The sequence below is a fragment of the Gymnoscopelus braueri genome, assembly GCF_963280865.1.
Source record: "Gymnoscopelus braueri genome assembly, chromosome: 24".
NCBI classification, from domain to species: Eukaryota; Metazoa; Chordata; class Actinopteri; order Myctophiformes; family Myctophidae; genus Gymnoscopelus; species Gymnoscopelus braueri.
In genome coordinates, this window is record NC_137626.1 from 37,491,595 (window position 1) to 37,512,411 (window position 20,817).

At 42.4% G+C, this 20,817-nt stretch overlaps 1 protein-coding gene across 2 annotated transcripts in view; it reads right to left on the reverse strand.

The window, feature by feature from the left end:
• Positions 1-20,817, reverse strand: part of LOC308080147 (partitioning defective 3 homolog B-like) — a 355,069-nt gene that overhangs the window by 141,382 nt on the left and 192,870 nt on the right. For both annotated transcript variants that reach the window (XM_080421925.1, XM_080421924.1), the window contains exons 19-20: positions 10,621-10,842; positions 5,270-5,483 (exon numbers count right to left, since the gene is read on the reverse strand). In XM_080421925.1, the coding sequence (XP_080278051.1) occupies positions 5,270-5,483; positions 10,621-10,842 (436 nt within the window). The remainder of the gene's footprint in view (positions 1-5,269; positions 5,484-10,620; positions 10,843-20,817) is intronic.

Here is a 20,817-nt window from a genome sequence, read left to right on the forward strand (position 1 = left end):
TGGTGATTTCCTTGAAGTTAGATGATTATGACAAACTTGAGATATGTTTTGTTTGTGGCATATTTTATTTGTCAAGCTTGGGAGAGAAGACAGAACACTCAGTATAATTTTGAGATGTAAGTGAATGTATTACGTGAATATACTGTAGACATGCTACAAGCGTCTTATAAACCCATGAGGGTTGGGCACTTTCTGTGCAGGACACGAAGATAAAATAATCTATCTATCTATCTGTACAATGGTTAACCACTTAAACCCTATTATATACTTTGTCGAACGACGAATAGCTGAAATAGTGACAGGCAACATTTTTCCTCTCAGAGGAGGAAGCGGTTTGAGCTAGCTAGCATCACATGACAACGCCACAGCACTTCATCCCATTCATGTATGTGTGAGAGAGAGAGAGAGAGAGAGAGAGAGAGAGAGAGAGAGAGAGAGAGAGAGAGAGAGAGAGAGAGAGAGAGAGAGAGAGAGAGAGAGAGAGAGAGAGAGAGAGAGAGAGAGAGAGAGAGAGAGACTAACAATTTATTATCAGTAAATCATTAAACACCTTGGCTTTCCCTTCAGGCATAAAATAGGTTTTCTCTTATCTGAATTTGTGGGGATTTCGTTTTCCAGTTGATCCCAATAAATGATATTTACCACGAAAATAAGTCTTTAGCCCTCAGGCTGGGTTGGTGTGAATGCAGAGCGCTCTGGTTCTGGTTAGCGCATAACTTCAAGGCCCGATCGAAGCTCTAGTCTGTTCCCACATGTTATGCCTCCTAGCTAAATATTAATATTTTAAACATTCTACAGTCCACAAACACATTTACCAGAATGGAGAGGTGTACATTTTGACATTCATTCATTTATTTATTTGCATTATGGGTGCAGGCTAGATGGAAAGAGTCTAGGGTGATTCAAATGCTAGGGAGAAGAGGTGTGTGAGTCTGGATTTGAAGATCCGAGGGGCTGTTCCAGAGTTTTGGACCGACCGCGGAAAAAAAGCTTGGTCGTCCTTTTGCTTTAGCCGGGTGTTTGGGACTTAGAAGCCTCTGGCCAGAGACTCTCAGTTAGCCTGGCATGGCCCACACTAATATCACTGTATATGATATTAGTCTGGAATCTCTGTGTTGAACCTGCAATTCCGAGGGGCAAATAAATAAATAAATCTCTGGTGATAAACCTGCCCCATAATTGCATACTGGGCCCTGATTGGTCCCTCACAACTTTGGAGGGAGAGAAATCCAATCTCTATTGAGAGGGGCCAGACCTCATCTGCCGGGGCAATTTTATTTTGCAATGGCATATTCGTCTGGAACCAGGCTAGATATCAGTGGCCCGGTGCTGCCAGGCCACTGACAGCAGCAAGATGCTGCTTAGTGGTGCCTTTTGCATTAAAAGAGTGACTTTGAGAGCCGTTTCACTGTGCCTTTGTAAATCAATGAGCGGATTATTTTAGATCAATTTCTAATCAATGGAGCAACTACTCATAATCACACCAAAAGTTACATCATGGCAAGGTAACTACACAACCCAAACCTCTACCTACGTAGCGTCATTTTGCTCCAAACTTTCTCTGGGACAGGTAGATACAGTACAGTAGGTGAGCCAGGGGGGAGTCGAACCTGCAACCTTCCCATTCCCAAAACAACCTACTCTACTCACTCAGCTACGGCCGCCCTCATAACTGCGCAATTCAAGGGGTTGGTGGTCTTGGGGGTGGGAAGGGGGGTGGGGGTTAAACATTACAGCTCAATCCAATCCCAGGTAACAACCCTCCTTTTATCAGCATGTCTTTGCTAGTTGATTGCGGTCGTTCATTGGAAAAGGAGTCCTTATCTCGGCGTGTCGGTGACACGCTGTGGCCGGCGTGTCACGGCACTCTCCCAACACTCCAGATTCAATTAGGCCCCGGGGGGGGGGGGGGGCGAGATAGCGCCGAGCGAGGGGGGGAGCGCGTGCACAAGATGGGGCTGATAAGAATCCAATCGGCCGTAAGTGTCAAGGGCGATAATGGAGCGATGGTGGCTCTCACACATACACACACACACACACACACACACACACACTGCGGATGAGCATGGACAGGAACACCCAAGGGACAAGGGGACAAGGACGCGCGGGGACAGATATTAGATGTGACAGGGTGATTGATGAACTTGGGTCGGCCAGGTACTTGGCTGTGCGCAGTTAAGGCTTCATTTATAGTTGCTCCGTAGGACGGTGTTGCCGGACGAAAAAGAACAGATCTACAAGCTGACGACCCTCATTCGATGGAGCCGAGGTTCTCAAACTGTGGGTTGGGGGGGGGGGGGGGTCCCCAATGATTTTTGGGGGGTCCCCAGATGATTTGCTTAATGTGCAACATTGTTTTCTCACTCAAAAGTAAAAAAAGTTTCCCCCACATTGCTCTTAGCATCTCAACGCTATAAAACTTCTTGCTATTCTACGGTCTGCTGAGAATGAAAATATAAATGCAGAGTTTTGCGCACCTGAAAATGTAAATGCAGAGTGCCAAGCAAGACCTTAAATCTCATTTTTTGGCACTTTATTCCTAATCCCTGTGCATTACTCCTTGTTTACGCCTATTGTATTATTCTTATTATTTTATTGTTTTACTCATAGCCGTATCCGTCTTTCTGTATCTCTCCTGTATTTCATAACTGTAGTACTGCCTTGGAAATGGAATTTCCCCTGCATGATCAATAAAGGCCTATAACAAGGTCTGTCTGTCTGTCTGCATTATAGTTCCGGCACGCGAGTTGAACAACAAAAAGCAACGACATGTTGAAGAGTGAAGATCATTTCGTGTTTGTATCCAACTACATCACTTGACTAACATCATGTCTGTCAAGCTGAATTAAAAAACAAGTGGTTTTGAATTGGCGTAAACAGCCGTGGTTTGTTTGGATGCGGCTCTGTTAGACCTCGGGGGGCTCTCATCTTTATTTCAGCGTTCCGCGGAGTTGTGAACTCTTCTCTCTATCTCTCTCCAGCTTTCACACTTCCATTGCCCTCATTTCTTTGCCTCCGCACTTCAACTCTCACTCTCTCTCATGGTGGGTTTGCTGGGTGTTGTTTACGTGCGGATCACAGGGCGGTGTGTGTGTGTGTGTGTGTGTGTGTGTGTGTGTGTGTGCGAAGGCGCTGTGATGCAGATCGATGCAGACACCTCCTAATTACATTCATAATGTTGTCGCCTGCAGCTTGCCGCGCGTCTATCAGCGCTCTCTTTGACACGAAACGTCAACACAGATGCTTTGCACTCGCGCACGCACACACACGCGCGCACGCAGGGACGTATTTAAATGGATAAAATGTTATTTGATCCAATGTGTATGGCAGAGTATGCTAATACTGTACAATATCACTAATACATCTGTATGGTAAAACTATATTTTTCTCAGAAGTCCCCCCCCCTCCCTCTCCCTCTCTCTCTCTCTCTCTCTCTCTCTCTCTCTCTCTCTCTCTCTCTCTCTCTCTCTCTCTCTCTCATTGAATTAGACAACATGGCATTTAACAGGATGAACAGTCCAAGAAAACACTTCCAAACAATTCAGTCTTTCTGCCAAGCATCAAGCGTGTCTTATAACTCGACAAGGTCTGAACGCGGTTAAAAGACTCCCCTCGTGTTAGGAGTCGAGGCCCGGTCTCCTCTCTGGCCTGTGTCTGGCCCACATGATCCTTATTGAACTTGAAATATGACTTAATTAGCCGTGCTATTGCACGGCTCAATCTAATTGCAGTTCTCAAATGCTGTTTTACTTCCAACGGCGGAATTAAGGAAAAGGGCAAATTATGCGCGTAATGACCTCCATTTGCCTCTGCGGTGAAAACACACGATAGCTCTGAGAACAAATGTTTAGCATTTAGCCCTGTGTTAGCGGGTGTGAGCGTGCAGTTTAGCCTCGGCACCGTTTGAGATGTAAGGTTCGGTGGAAAGCCAAAGTGCAGTAACTACGCAAATACTTTAACTGATAAAAGACCCATTAAGGCCGATTCTACACATGCCTTCTAAATCCTATAATAGTTTTCTGAAAAACGTATGTTGCTATGTCAGTGGTGCTCAAACGTGTTCATGTCAAAATAATTTGTTCCAAGGACCCCCATCTCAAAATATTTTGTTCCAAGAACCCCCCAGAAGCAAAGATTTGAGTTGAAAATGTTCGCTTTAAAAATGTATATAAAATATATATACATTTGTTAAGCGAACATTTTTCACTGTCATTCACTGTGTGTCCAACAACGTTACTGCACTGCTTTGTAGGGCAGAGTGGTTCTCTAACTTTTTCATATCAAAGACCATGCATTTGGCCGTGGACCCCCATCTGAAAATATTCAGTGTCAGAGACCCCATAAAAGTTTGTTGTTGTTAAATTGTTTCAAATATGTTCACACAGCAAAGGTTGTCTGCCTCGGGAATCGAACCCGGAACTCGCTGTCAGGCTGCATCAGAGCCTATACGTACAGTATATGGTACACAACTTAACCAATAGGCCACTTGTTTCCAAACTTTTAGTTCAAGACCCAAAAGAGAAATTAGACGTTTGCCCGGGACCCAAACTAGTAAAAATAGCAGATCTACAAGAGCACAACGCGGCACGAAGAAGCTTGTAGATCTGCTATTTTCACTACTTCTTAAACTTAAAAAATATATATAGTTTAGGAAGTGGAAGTTACTACTTTAGAAGTTTTTATTTTATTTTTTTTAACCTTTTTTGGAAATGATATATTTTTAAATGTAGAAAACAGGAAAAAAAGTGATATTTACTCGCGACCTACACAAATCGGTCCGTGACCCAAACATGGGTCCCGACCTGTTTGGGAAACAGGCGCCATCGGCGCCCCGGGTTTGTATTTTTGAGTGGTGCCAACCACTCCTACATTTGACCGTGTGGGTTTGTCCGTCCGAGCACGGCCTCGACAGCGTGTCTGTCTGAGCACGGCCTCAAAAGCTGCAGCTGATTGCAACACAAACATGCAACCAGTTACACTAATTCAACACAAACAAGAGACAGTGGAACACATGCGCCACTTAAAGACATGCACATACACACACACGCGCTGGCTTCGCGCGCACACACACACACACACACACACACACACACACACACACACACACACACACACACACACACACACACACACACACACACACACACACACACACACACACACACACACACACACACACACACACACACACACACCATCAAAGGCACCACTCACTTCACACTGGGTGTGATTTTTTCTTTTTATTATGTAGAAGAAAAATCTCTCTTACCTCAAAAGGGCGAAGCCCTTCCTCTTCTTCTTCTCGGGGTCGGTGTCGGAGGCCTCCTCGCTCTTCTTCTTGCCCTTGGTCTTCTTCTCCTTCTTGGCCTTGGCCTTCTTCTTCTTGTTCTTCTTGCTCTTGCCATCGTCCGTGTCCAGCTCCTGGCGGGAGGAGCCGCTGGCGGGCGTGTCCCGGCCCGAGCTCTGCTCAGATAGGTCGTCGTCTGTCGGAGGGGGAGGAGAGAGGGAGGAGGGAGGGAGGGGCCAGGGGTCATGCGTTAAGGCTAGGACGAAGGCGCTAGCTAAACTGTGCACAATGGCGGACACATTGCTTCCAATGAGGTCCTATCTGCTGTCTACCTGTGGTGTAAAGTAACTAAGTACATTTACTCAAGTACTTCACTTAAGTACAATTTTGAGGTATTTTCTTTTACTTTACTGCAGTATTTACAATTTCCAGTACTTTCACTTCTACTCCACTACATCTCAGAGGCAAATATTATACTTTTACTCCACTAAAATGATTTGAAAACTTTAGTTACTTGTTACTTTGCAGATATAAATCATTATATTATTAAACATCCATTAAACCACTTTAGCCCTATTTTATACATAGGCTATTTGAAAATAGCAGATCTACAAGCTCACACTGCGTCACGATGCAACACGTTGTGAGCTTGTATATATGTGATTTTCAAACATTGTTGTACTTTTACTTTTGTTACTTTTAAGTACATGTTGATGCCAATACGTTTGTACTTTTAATCAAGTACATTTTGAATTCTGGACTTTTACTTGTAACAGAGTGTTTCTAAATTGCAGTATTGATACTTTTACTTAAGTAAAACATGCGAGTACCTTTTCCACCACTGCTACCTACCTTCAATGTTTGACACAGCTAAACACAGTTATGTATAATATAAAAGTTTTACTCAGTCGTATGGCCATGACCCATTTAATCGTAAATAAGTAAATATTGTGTTTCTTGCTTTTATTTTTATTGTTTTAATGTATGAATTTTGCATTTCCTACATTCAAGTTTTCTTACATTCCTACAAGTTTTTTTAATAAGTCACAGATGTTCATAATTACATAAACATATTTATCTCAAAACATTTAAAAATATTTTCCAGACATTTTCAAAAATGGAGAAAATATCAAATATACACGTGGCTTGTAGATAAATTGTAGATATATGTTTTCATTTTTTTAAAAGTGAGGCTTAAGAGGTAAATGCATAGTGTATGTTTCAGACCTGGTCGGGGGGTATGGGGCTGAAAAAAGGTTTATTGTACAAGCAGCATCCCTGGGATTCCCTGTGTCCAACACAAAGTACCACCAATCTGCAACAGTGGGTCTCACAGTGTGGTCCAGGGACCCTCACGGTTCCTTGAGGGGGTTCCAAATGGGCCCCTTACTGGTCTGTTAACTCTGAGAGTGTAGAGATGGAACCTTAATGGACTCTCAGAGTTACAGGGGGTCCTTGAAATTAAAACATTTTGAGAATCACTGATCTACAAGCAGTATTCCTGCATCCAAGGAAAAGTGCTTTGTATTCACAGCTGCTGTAGCACAGCTCTCAAGCCAGGTTATTGGCGTTACCATGGATACCAAGCGTACAAGGAGGGCCGCTTGGCAGACGTGGTGCAAAGCTGCCAGGGGTGGAGGGAAGTACTCCGATTGTTTTACCTTAAATTAAAGTATCACTACCACAATGCAGAACTACTCTGTTAGCAGTAGTGTAAAGTAACTAAGTACATTTACTCAAGTACAATTTTGAGGTACTTTAACTTTACTGGAGTATTTCCTATTTTCAATATGTCTACTCCACTACTCAAGTAACATTGTGAACACATGCCTTTTACTTGTAACAGAGTATTTCTACATGGTGGTATTGCTACTTTTACTTAAGTAACATATCTGAGTACTTATTCCACCACTGTCTGTTTGTACAAGTCCAAGTACAAGCATATATACTGTAAATATATTTTTTAAAACGTGTCAAAATCCATTGAAAATAGCAGATCTACATTCAAACTGTAGTTCAGCTATTTTTTTTTCAAAAAGTACCTCAAAATGTGCACAGCACTTGAGTAAATGTACTTAGTTACTTTCCACCGCTGAGAGCTGCACGGGCCCAATAAAACAGATTTAGGTGTTGGGAGTGGACATCGTCCTCAGATAGCATCGGCCTGGCTGTAAAAGCTCTCACAAATTTGATGAGTTATGTACTGATTATGTTCTATATCACACTGGTACAGTAGTATTAGTACCATACTGTACTGCAAAAGGCTGCTGGCACTGCTACATTTAACCCCTTCAAACCGGGAGCGCATCTGTGTAACCACTTTATCCATTTTTTAGACTTTGCAGATATAGCATATCTACAAGCAGATCTACAAGCTCATAGTGCGGCACCGAGTGCCGCACTATGAGCTTGTAGATCTGCTATTTTTTAAACATCTTGAACATTTGTGCAAATATTTGACTATACATATATATATACAGTATATATATACAGTATATATATACATATATATATATATATAGATATATATCTGGGGGTCCCTATTTATATATATTTTTGATATTTATATTTTGAGATGGGGGGTCGGCAGCCAAATGCATATATAGGCCTGATTTTGAGCACCACTGATAAAGCAACAATATCAAGCATTTGTAGAATCGGTCTCAGGTCTAAATTAGCCTGGGACCAGACGATTCTGCCAGTGCAAAAAAAAATAAAAAAATGCCCTACACGAGGCAAGGTCTAAATGGGTTAACCCACAGGATCTATAAAGGTCTGTCTGTCTGTATATAAAATAATATAAAATCTGTTTTATTCCGCAAGGGAAATTCAGTCACCAAAGACATCTATCTACCCATCCATCCATCCATCCATGATATATCATTATTAGCATAATGCATGTTGATAACATTTTTATATCCCTCCCCCAGAACATAATTCCATCCATATATTTGTCACAATAGTTTAATAAGCACATTCAGTGTATCAATATCTGTATTTTCATTGTACTACCAATGTACAGTATCATTTTGTCAACTCTACCAGAAACTTGAAAGTAAACACACATAGGAATGTTTGATATTGACTTTTTGGGCGGTGAAACCGCCCCTATATGTGAGGTTTGGATATTTGCACACCAAATCCTGCGCTGTGATTGGCCACAAATGTACCCCCTAACCCTGCACCGTGATTGGCCAATCACAGTCTATTCAGGACTGTGATTGGCTAGGGAAACATGACACATGTGCATAGCCCTATAAATAGGACCATAACTTAAAAAAAAACATAAATGTGTTTTTTTAAAGTTATGGTTTCTTCCATCACTTCTTCCATCACTTCTTCCATCACTGTGATGACCACTGTGACCACACCGCCCACTTCACATTGGGTGTGATTTTTTACTGATAACCGATATACCGATAACCAACTCCTAATTTCCGATACCGATACCAATATTTATATATTGTCAGGTAACAACATCACCTATCTAATCAAATAAAATAGCTATAATATCAATATGTATATACATCTAATATATTACTGTGATGATGTTCGGTTTTCAATAAGTGTCAGCTGGACGCAGACACACACACACACACACCTGCCCTCTGCAGTGCTTTAATTTGAAAGTGACTGGAGTTTGTCTCATTTCTCTGCAAAAGCCCTTGAATATGATGGAATATGATTAAGAATTACTGTGATTATGGTAAGCTCACAATTCATATCACACACACTCCATCGTTTTTTTTAAACCGATACCGATGCTTTCAAATATAAAAATTATGCTAATATCGGCCGATAATATCGGCCATCCCTAGTTACACATGATGCAACCAGCAGTGAGGCTTACAGTAAAGGTTAGTAGTGCATTTAAAATGTGCTGCTCTAAGACAAAATACTAAGTTGTTCTTCCTCCCACAAATGCTGAGGAGATAAAAGGGTGTAGTATTTCATTAGAGGTACTCAGGCTAAGCACTGTCCCCATGGCAGGGCCCTGGCTCTGTCCCAGAGACACTCTTTTATGTAAACCACTACAGGAGTTTGTTTTGGGAAAAGTGGCTTCTTAGTGCAATGAATGTGTCCCCCATGTCTTAAAAGGAACGTCTCACTTTTAACAAGCAGTCCTGTATTAAAAAGGAACTGTATTTAACCCATCAATACCGGGAACACATCTGTGTCATTTTACAATTTCTTTGGGAAAAAATAGCAGATATACAAGCTCATAGGGCGGCACCGAGTGCCGCCCTATGAGCTTGTAGATCTGTTATTTTTGAAAAACAATCGTGAAAATGTGTGCAAATCTTCTACAGTACATGTTTAACTCAAATCTTTGCTTCTGGGCGGGTCCCTGAACAACATATTTTCAGATGGGGGTCCGTGGCCAAATACATATCATTTTGGGGGTCCTTGACATGAAAAAAAGTTGAGAACCACTGATATTATAGCAACATAAGTATAAAAAAAAAATGTTAGAATTTAGAAGACATTTGTAGAATCCCCCAGAAGCAAAGATTTGAGTTACAAATGTTCGCTTTAAAAAATATATATAATCAAAGAATTGCAAAAAAAAATCATGATTTTTCAAAAATAGCAGATCTACAAGCTCGTAGCGCGGTGCTACGAGCTTGTATATCTGCTATTTTTCAATATCCAAAGGACAGTGATCAGTAGAATCCTTCTATGTCCACAACTGTTACTTTTCAAGAAATGGAAAACAGAACCTGTGTTTCAATGGAGCCAATGTACTTATTATTTAGTCACAAGTGCTTGTTGATACTTTTCGTTGTTTCAATATTTATATTTACATTTAAACCTACAGACAAACTTGTCATTATATTCAAAATATATATATTTTTTAATGTATTGACCACAATAAGAACAAGCCCCGGGACTTTTTATGTTCCTTTTTACTGTACTGTCATACTTTTTTTTTTTTTTTGTAATACAAATAATCAAAGAAAAGGGACCCGCACACTGTCAGAAACTTGCAAAAGCTCTTTATTTCGACGTTTCGGTCTTTAGACCTTCATCAGACATTGTCTGTCCTGATGAAGGTCTAACGGCCGAAACGTCACAATAAAGAGCTTTTTTTTTTTCAAGTTTCTGACGGGGCCTTTTCTTTGATATCACCATCAGAGATCTCCTTTTGAATTATGCATTTTTTGACTTGACATAATGAATAGAATTGTTTTGTGACCTGTTGAAAGTTTTTAAAAAAAAAGAAAAAAATGCTGGCAGTGGGCAAACACAGCCAGAAATTAATCTGGCAGTGAATGAGTTAAGTGTTTTAAACATCTCTGTCTTCAATTTAATGTCATACAGTGCGTCCTTACCGTCGGACGCCCCTCCCTCGTAGGAGTGGTCGATGGCGGCGCGGAAGCTCTGGTTGCAGCCGCGGCCGCGCACCATGACGGTCGGCCGCGGCCGGTGGAAGGGCACGTCGGCCTGCGTGCGGCTCTGCTGGGCCTCCGACACGGCCGTCTGCAGGCTCTCCAGGGAGCTGGACTTCCGCAGGCCCAGCGTTGGGCCCAGCGCTCCTCCCCCAGCCGGGGGCTCTGAGATACGGGGAAGAGACAGGACAGAAAGAGAGTATGGAGGTGGATGGATGTTATAAGGCAGTGGTTCTCAAACTTTTTCATGTCAAGGACCCCCAACTTGACCCCCATTTGAAAAGATATGCCAGGGACCCCCATAAGAGAAGATTTTTACGGCTCTAGCAGTGATTCTCAACCATTTTAATTTCAAGGACCCCCAGTTTGACATGCATTAGGCCACGGACCCCCATTTAATGGCATTTCTATCTCTGTGACCCCAATTTATATTGTAAAATCAATGTTAATTTAACTCTGAGAGTGTACAGACCCATAAGGGTCCATTTTTGGTTCCTAACTATTCATCCTTTAGCTGGGGACCCCCTGGAACTCCCTGAAGGACCCCCGTACCTCAATTTGAGAACCAATGTTATAAGGGTTAACTTTTCAGGCCGTAACCCCTCAAACTAATCACATTTAAACTGGGACAATCATTTTGCTAGCCTCATAGCATAATTGCCTAACTCATATTTTTAAGGTTTTTAGGAGAGACACGTCAAAAACACGTGAAACACGTTAATGGCACGTTGCACCATAGCGGTAAAACACGTGAAACACGTTAATGGCACTCAATGAGTTAACCACTTAAACCTCAGCATCTGTAGTGTGGGGAAAGCTTTCACAGATAATAGCAGATCAACGCGTTGTGAGCTTGTCGATCGGCTATTTTCCGCGAAAGCTTTCCCCACAATAACAGAAAACACCCTAGTACAGAGCCCTGTGGGACTCCAGTCAACCATATAGGGTTTGTGTTGTTAAGAACAAGCCTCACTATACTGAAATAAAGCAGGTTCTCTCTCCTCGGTGGCCTGGAGAATGAGAAGTCTCCTTCAATTGTAAATGACATTCAGCTGGTGTCCTGAATCTCATTCACCTGGGGGTCCCAGGAGTATAAATTAGACCCCGATTAGGCAGCTAGAGTGGGAAACCAGCGGTAATCAGAATGCACAGCGGATTAACCACTTCATCTGTATTCCGGGGGAACGCTCGCCACGATTGGCGAGATGGCAAGATTTGGTGCAAGTAAGTAAGTCAAATTGTATTTACATAGTACTTCTCACAGAGAAATCTCACAAAGATGAAAAACTAAACGAGGTATTAAAGCAGTTAGAACAGAAACAAGCCTGTGCATGCCACATTTGCAAATGCTTGTTCAAATAGTAGCATTTTTTTTTTAGGTTGTCTGACCTAAATTACACCCAAAACACTGAACTCCTGAACATTCAGTGGATTTTCTGTGGTCTGGGGTTTTCTGAATAATTAGGTTCAGAAATGTGCTGTGATTGGCCCGTGGACTTTGATGTCACAGTCCATTAATCCCGACATGGTATCCAGTGCCTTGGTTTGGTTTGGTTCGGACATGGATGTTTATGTGAAGTCCACAAGATGGTCACATATTTCAGCAGGTCACCAATTTCATTGTAACAAGGGCAGATGAGGTGCGGAGGCAGCCCCGTGAGGTTTGGGATCTGGCTATAGCCAGGCTGGGTGTGATGGCTCCTAATAAAAAAAAAGACTCTCCTGCTTTGGTGGCAGCTCACTACTTAAGACGTTTCGTTTTTCTTTCTTTCTTTGACATGTGGGAGCGTTTTAAAAGCTGTTGACTAGAACAGAAGTGAAACTGTTGAGATTTCAAGGACGCTATAGAGTTGAAGGATTCGGGGAGGAGGAGGGTGTCGCTGTCTTTTCAGTCTTAAATTGACTTTCTGAGAGGATGTGTGGGGGATTTATGGGGGGAATAAGGAGGTATGAATGGCTTTGGGGGGGGTGGGGAGGGCAGGGTTCAGGAATAAAACGCTCAATTTGAGAGGCAAGGATTTGTGTCACAAAATGTAATTACGGCTGTCCGGCTCGCGAGCTCTCCGATGGAATTAAGCTCCTTTGCCAAAGCGAGAGAGCAAGAGAGGAGGCCGCACGTGCGTGTGCGTGTCTGTTTTAAAAAGAGGCCATATTAACAATTTTGGGTATGCATGTAGAAAAGCACTGTGTGTAGGCGATAGCACTGTGTGTGTGCGCGTGTGTGCGTGCTCTTGCCAGTCGCCTGCAAGTGTCTTGCAAAAAAGCAAGCGTAAGGCCCGATTCATACATAGTTGCACGCCGGCATCAACAATAGTAGATCTGCAAGCTCACAACGTGTCATGTAGCAATGTGCTGTGAGCTTGTAGATCTGCTGTTTTCAATGCACAAAAGGCGGTGCGCAACAAGGTATAAATCAGCCACGATATGTCATGTGTGGGTATGCATGCGTGATTGGTGATTCTGTGTGTGTGTGTGTGTGTGTGTGTGTGTGTGTGTGTGTGTGTGTGTCGGTGTGCTCTCAGCCCATGCATGTCAAGTGGTTGAAGGCTGGAGATAAATTAATAATGAGCCTTTAATCGTCGGAATGAGTGCCCCTCCCCCCCCACCCCACCCTGTTGGGACCAGCGGAGGGTGAAATGGGCGTTTATCACATATATCAGACGCCACGCTGCGTCGGCAGATGCTCTCCGGGATGCCGTTCGAAAATCACGTCTTGTCTGAGACGTGGGGCGGTGAGTGTCTCGATGTGGCGCTCACAACGCGTCACATCGTACATCGGCTATTTTCACAACTTTTGTGTGAGACTGTAGTATGACAAAGTAGGACAAGAATCTATGCAAAAAAATAAAGACAAAAGAAAAGCGACAATACACTACTATCCTTTACCATTGAGCAACAAAACCATTCTATTCCAAACTGGCTTTGACTTGACTCTGGGACAATAGCTCAAAATTGCACTTTAGGACAGTACTTGAGTAAAATGCTCTTAGTTACTTTCAACCACTGATTTTAAGCGGGCCAACAGGGTTGTAGCCATAAATGTCATTCAGTGTAATGAGGCCTGTTCCACTGACGTTTAACAACTTACTAAATAGTTATATAATAGCTCTCACACAACCTCTCTCTCTCTCTCTCTCTCTCTCTCTCTCACACACACACACACACACACACTTAACCCATTAAGACCGGGAACGCATCCGTGTAATTTTTTTCATTTCTTTGGCTATTCAAAAATAGCAGATCTACAAGCTCATAGTGTGGCACCGAGTGCCACACTGTGAGCTTGTAGATCTGCTATTTTTTTTTTAAAGCGAACATTTGTGACTCAAATCTTTGCTTCTGGGGATTCTACAAATGTCTTCTAAATCCTATAGTTTTTTCTTTTAAACTGTTGCTGTAATATCAGTGGTTCTCAAACTTTTTCAGGTCAAGGACCGCCAAAATTATATGTATTTGGTCAAGGACCCCCATCTCAAAATATTTTGTTTGAGGGACCCCAAGAAGCAAATATTTGAGTCACAAATGTTCACATAGCACACATTTTCACGATTTTTCAAAACAAATAGCCAAAGAAATGTAAAATGATGACACGGTATGCGTTCCCGGATTGAATGGGCTAAAGCTGTGTGTGATATGGATATGAGGTTGTGTGTGAGAGTCTTGTCAGTATTCAGTAGACATGGGGGTTGAGTGGTTGTTCCTGTCACATAGCCTCAGGGAATCACGCAGCGGTGCTATACAACCTGGAAAAGAACTCCGCTTCTACACCGCATAACACCCAACTTTAAAGGCCCCCGTCGATGTCCTGTTACGTGTGCTTTTTTTGTGACGCGTGACGCGTTGTGAGCTTGTAGATCTGTTATTTTCAAACATTTTAGTACTTTTTATACATTAAGTATATTTTGATGCCAATACTTTTGTACTTTTACTCATGTAACATTTTGAACATAGGCCTTTTACTTTTAAAAGAGTAAAATAGTCTTTTTATATTGTGGTATTGCTACTTTAACTTAAGTAAAATGTGTGAGTACTTCTTCCACCACTGCTACAGCACCACACACAAACATCAAAAGTAGCAGAACCGCAAGCGCGTTTTGAGCTTGTAGATCTGCTACTTTTGAATCCTGACAAGAGACAGTTTTGGACATATGAGGTTTCCACAACGGCAGAGACGATATCCTCAGAAAGATCATCTCAATAAATGTAGAGTGAAGGGGGGAGGTCACGGTTAGGGCTAATCCAAAACCGTCGCATCCGGCTGACATTTAACGGCAGACAGTGTGAACTAAGTAACATTGGGACGACTTTTGCTCGCCGGTGAAGTGGTGCAGTTGATGCAACAACGCTAAGTTAAGTTATAAACTTGTAATTATCCCTAGCAGTTCTAACCAAACATAAAGGACACTGTATATACACCTGCCATCATTGCTGTTGTTTCCAGGCACATGCTCATTACAAAAAGCAACAATGGGCATGTGCGCATAGAAGAGCTGTGATGTCATCGTTTCCACCCAAACACATCTTCACTTTATCAGTTTATCAACCTTCCTTATTAACCTATTAAGACATGAGGCCGATTCTATACAAATGTCTTCTAAAATTTAAATCCTAAAAGTGTTCTGTTGTGTTGCTATACTATCAGTGGTTCTCAAACTTTTTTCATGTCAAGTACCCCCAAAATGATATGTGTTTGGCCACGGACCCCCATCTCAAAATATTTAGTTCCGGGGCAAAGATTTGAGTTACAAATGTTTGCTTAAAAAAAAAAATATATATATATATATATATATATATATATATTCAAAGATTTACAAAAACAAAATCATGATTAAAAAAATATATTATAGCTCATAGTGCGGCACCGAGTGCCACGCTATGAGCTTGTATATTCTGCTATTTTTGAATAAAGTATAACATAATAAAGTTAAAATCAAAAATCATGCTTTCCCGGTCTTGCCAAACTTGCCACAAACACTGTTCAGGGGTCTGCCATCAGAATATCCCAAGCCCCGAGAACCACGGTAGAACAGTGAATCGGCCAAATCTGAGAATGCACTACTTCTGCATTTAAAATGCTACTGCGCGCACATCTCCCGTTTGTGCGCCTGCTCATAACTCTATGGCCGCTCTAATCGAACCAATATCGACCCAATATTACTACTATTACAGACTTCCGGGTGTTTCAAAACGCCACTGAGCACTTTCATAGAAATGAATAGCTGGGAGCGGGGCAATCCGCCCTCTAGATACATTATAACTCTATGGAATAGCCACACCAGGGGCCACGTTGTACGGCCCAGCTTTCTGCTTCCAGTGGCCACACATTGACAAGGCACACCATTGCTCCGATCAGCGCCAATGGATCTAATGAATTTATTATTTAGTCATAAGCTCTCATTAACTCTCTCAGTGCCAAGAGTTTTTTCATAAAGTACTCCCCCAGTGCCAGCAATTTGCGTTTTTTTTTATTTTGTAATTTTTCATTCAAATAAATTATCTGATTAGGTGTTTAAACCCATAATACAGTTCTACCAGTAGAGAGCAACAAATCGACACATTGATGACCTCACTGGCTCACTCGCCCCCTCCCAAACAGGCTCACGTCACATCCGGTCATAACCGGATGTTGACATTTTTGACAATCGTTGATCGGGCTAAATTACGATGCGATACACGACTACGATGACTGATCGTCACCCAGACCAAAGAGAGTAGACGTGGACCTCTCCGTTCGTATTTTATACCGTGTGAAAAACCGTGACTTTCCCTATTCTGGCCGAAAATGACCGCGGGAAAAAAAAGAGAACCGGAAACGGAATCTGCGTCATGAAACCGGAACCCAATGAGTCTGAAGGAGTCAGGAAGCGAAAGTGATCATGAAAAACAAACAGAATAGCGCGACCACAGTCAAAAGTAAAAACTCGGGATTTCTCGTGCTGGCACGGAGGGTACTCGGGAAAAACTCGGGATATCTCGGGCGTGGCACTGAGAGAGTTAATACCCTTTTTCAATATTTATAAAACAATCATAATGTGACCAGCTACTTTTCCATGGCACTCTTGACTGATAAAGTAGGGAATTAATTTGCAAAACAAAGAAAAACAAGTTGAAATATGGAGATTAGAAGCTTTCTGCCCAACACTTTCAGCCTTCAGATTATTTTTGTCTAGACTGCCCACTCGAAACACACTTCGGAATGATCCTAGGACCCTTTAAAATGGAATGGACGGATGTGACGTCAGCCCAAAAAACGTCTCTTCCGTCGCTCCAATGATAGGATCTTGAGAAAAAGCTCCATATCACCATACTTTTTTACAGTAGTCAAAACAACCCATTTTCGACAGGCGATCACTCTGCAATGGCGGATCGCGCTGGAAATATTATTGTTCCCGTCGTTAGACGGGACCCTTGGCCATTGCCCAGACACCCTTTGTTTACATCCGGGTCCTCGTGGAGGCTTCTTTTTTTTTTACTTCAACATTTTTATCCCACCATTTTTGTAACCCATTTTTTCACCCAGTGCCAATTATCTGAGTAATCCTGGACGCTACACTCCCTCTGCCAGCCTAAGTAGAGCCTAGAGCCAAGCTCATGCCTCCTTCAAGGTATGAGAGCTAGCAAGCCGCTTCTTATCACCTGACAGGGGGGAGGTTCCCTGGTAGGATGTAGCGCGTGGAAGGAACACGTTATTCCAACCAGTTCCTTTCCCCTCCATCAGGCGCCTCGGCTGACCAGGGGGGGGTAGTATAGAGACCAGGATTACAGCATGTTTTTGTGAGGGTACCTACCCTAGGGGACACGGGGAGAACATGCAAACTCCACACAGAGAGGCCCTTTCGCCAACCCCACCTAGGGTATGGACATTGATGACACGGAGGAGAGAACACGCCCAGGCCCCAGTGCCCCCGGCGGGAATCGAACCCAGAACCTTCTAGCTGTGAGGCGACAGCGCTACCGACTGCGCCACCGTGCCCCCTCGTGGAGGCTTCTACAGCTCTAAAACGATCGGCCTAAACGGTAAAAAACAATGTACCCTGTTTAAAAAAAAACGATGTGTTAATACCCGTCTTTCAACTGCACCACAATAAAACTCCACAGTAAACAGCTTGGCAGAGGATGGAGGCGTAGGGGGTTGCCGCGGTTACAGACAACAGACCCCACGGCTCGAAAGGTGAGTTGTCAGGGAGACGCTGTATATGGGGGGCTTTGTGTTCATGCATGCTTCAAACTGTTTTAAACACTTAAGCCCTGTTTTGTACGTAATAGGCCGGCACCCTTTGGACCGGCCTAGAATGTCCTGGTCTTTCTCCGACACTGTGGGGGATTTTTACACACCTCTGGGGTCATATGAGACACAAAAACCAAGTTTGAGACCGAACGGTCGGACGGACGCTGTCAGAGTTACACCAGGGACATTTTTCTGTGACAAACGCACACAGACAGAGATTCCGTGAATTATAGTATATATCGTTGCGTCATGCAGAAACTTAATTCCCTACTTGACCATACTACAGTGGCACACAAAAGCGTCAAAAATAGCATATCTACAAGCTCGAAATGTGGCACGAAGCGACGCATTTTGAGCTTGCTGATCTGCTATTTTTGCTATTTTTGAATTTGTATCCTGAAAGGTTTTGGCCATGTGAGGTTTCCACCCGACTGAGACGATATATAGATAGATAGATGATGGCGGAAAAATAGTCGGTCTACAAGCGATGCAGCAGGTCGTCAGCTTGTAGATCGGTTATTTTACTTAATTTTTTTTATTAATTTCAAAATGTTAAAATGTTTTGAGAATTTAGTTTTTTTTATTACATTTTTTGAAACTCTGGAAAATGTTGACATGCCCGTATGTATGCACACGCACACACCCACAGCATTGAGTACACAGGGATGTGTGCATTTACAATTCTATAGGTTACTGTACACCCATGAATATTTGCACATGCAGCACAAATACACACCCACCCACCCACCCACACACACACACACACACACACACACACACACACACACACACACACACACACACACACACACACACACACACACACACACACACACACACACACACACACACACACACACACACACACACACACACACACACACACACACACACACACACACACACAGTCCTATTCCATCTGCAGATCCAATCTCACAACAGGCTCGTAAAAACACAGGGTCATTTTGTTGGGAAGCAGTAAAAAAAGAAGGGCTCTATTTCTGCGTTTGCCATAAAAAACACATGCAATGTAATTGTTCTCTATGGACAAGACAAGGCCCACTTGTAAAAGAACGGTTCAATAAATGCTATCGGGTTGAACAGACCCCCTTTAAAACTCTTTAGCATTTTCGTCTCTGTCGGGTGGAAACCTCATGTCCAAATATGTTGCTTTTTCTGGATTCTAATTGAAAAATAGCAACAATAGCAGATCTACAAGGTCAAGCTTGTAGATTGGCTATTTGTGCTACTTTTGTGTGACACTGTAGAATGATGAAGTAGGGCATTCATTTACGAAAACGCATGATAAGTATGGAGATAAGGAGCTACATGGTTTCTGCCCGACAATATTGATTTACAAAGACACAGATACGTGTAAAGATGGCCTCTTTCAGTTGTGGAAATCAGGGAAAGTACATTTACTCAAGTACTGTACTTAGAAGTACAATTGTAGTGTCCTTTTACTTTACCTGAATATTTCCATATTTTTTGATACTTTATACTTCTACTCCTCTACACACCACAGATGCAAATATTGTCCACCGTGAATATTTGACAGCTTTAGTTACTTTTCATATTTAGGTTATTATTGCAAAACACAGTATACATTAACAACTTAAGCACTATTTCAGGGGTCTTCAAAGTTTTTCAGGCCAAGAACCCCTTAGCTGAGAGAGAGAGATGAATATGTTTCTCTAACATAGCCAATCTACAAGCTCACAACACATAGCATTCCCCCCAGAATAGGGTTGCTAGGGTTTAAGTGGCTAATAATAATAAATACAAAAAGTCCTTATCACAAAACGATTTGGCAGACCCCCTGTATTAACTCTGAGGAGCCCCTAGGGGTCCCGGACACCCTGTTGAACGCCATATTTTAATATTCAGCTATTCGAAAAAGCAACGCATTGTGAAGCTTCTAGATCGGCTATTTTTGACATATTTGGAAGAAATATAGTACTTTTACTCTGGTGCTGAAAAGTATATTTTGATGCCAATACGTTTATACTTTTACGCTAGTAAAATTATGAATGCAGGACATGTATTTATATGTTTACATTGTGGTATTGCTACATTTGCTTAAGTAAAAAAGATCTGAATACTTCTTCCACCGCTGACCTCTTCCAATAAAGGCTTTCTGAATTGAAATGGATACCGCATCGTAAAAAAAGCCACACAATAGGAAATGCAATGAACCGTGTGGTGTCATGGGTTTTAGCGTATTGTGACTTTATTGAATGCAGCCTTTAAATCCTTATTGGAGCAGAGAGAAGTTCATATGCGGGAGGATTCTGTGGCTAAAAGCCCTGAGGGGGGTTTCCCAATCCATGGGACGGGGACCAAGAGTGGGACACAACAGGTTCTGACAGTGTCATAAGAAAGAAACGGTCTAAAAGCTATAATTCAGGATTTATGTTAATGGATGTAAAGTTATATTAACCATTCTCTATGTTAGAGTATGTTACTAGTAGGCTACATGTGCAGTGGTTGGAGGTGCTCTCCCTACTCTTCCATTGAGACATTTAGGCACCCAAATTACACTCTAAGACATTGCTTCTCAAAGTGGGGTCCGGGGACCCCAGGGGGTCCATGAGGGGGTTCCAGGGGGTCCTAAGCAACATGTGTTATTATAGCAACAAAATAAGTTCAACCTCTTCAACCCCTATATTATATGTAAAGTCGGGGTAATAAAACAGAATAGAACAAAACTAAGCCGTTTTCAGACTGTTTCCGAGGAAGGGAGTGTTCGTTTCGTGCCGTAAGTCCCACCTAGCCGAGTGGTGTCGACTCGCTACGAAAAACCAAGCACAGCATACTACAAGCTCATATGTATCACGTTGTGAGCTATCTGTTTCAAGCCAAAATATATATTTTTAACATTTTAACAACACAAATCATGTATGGGATCCCGT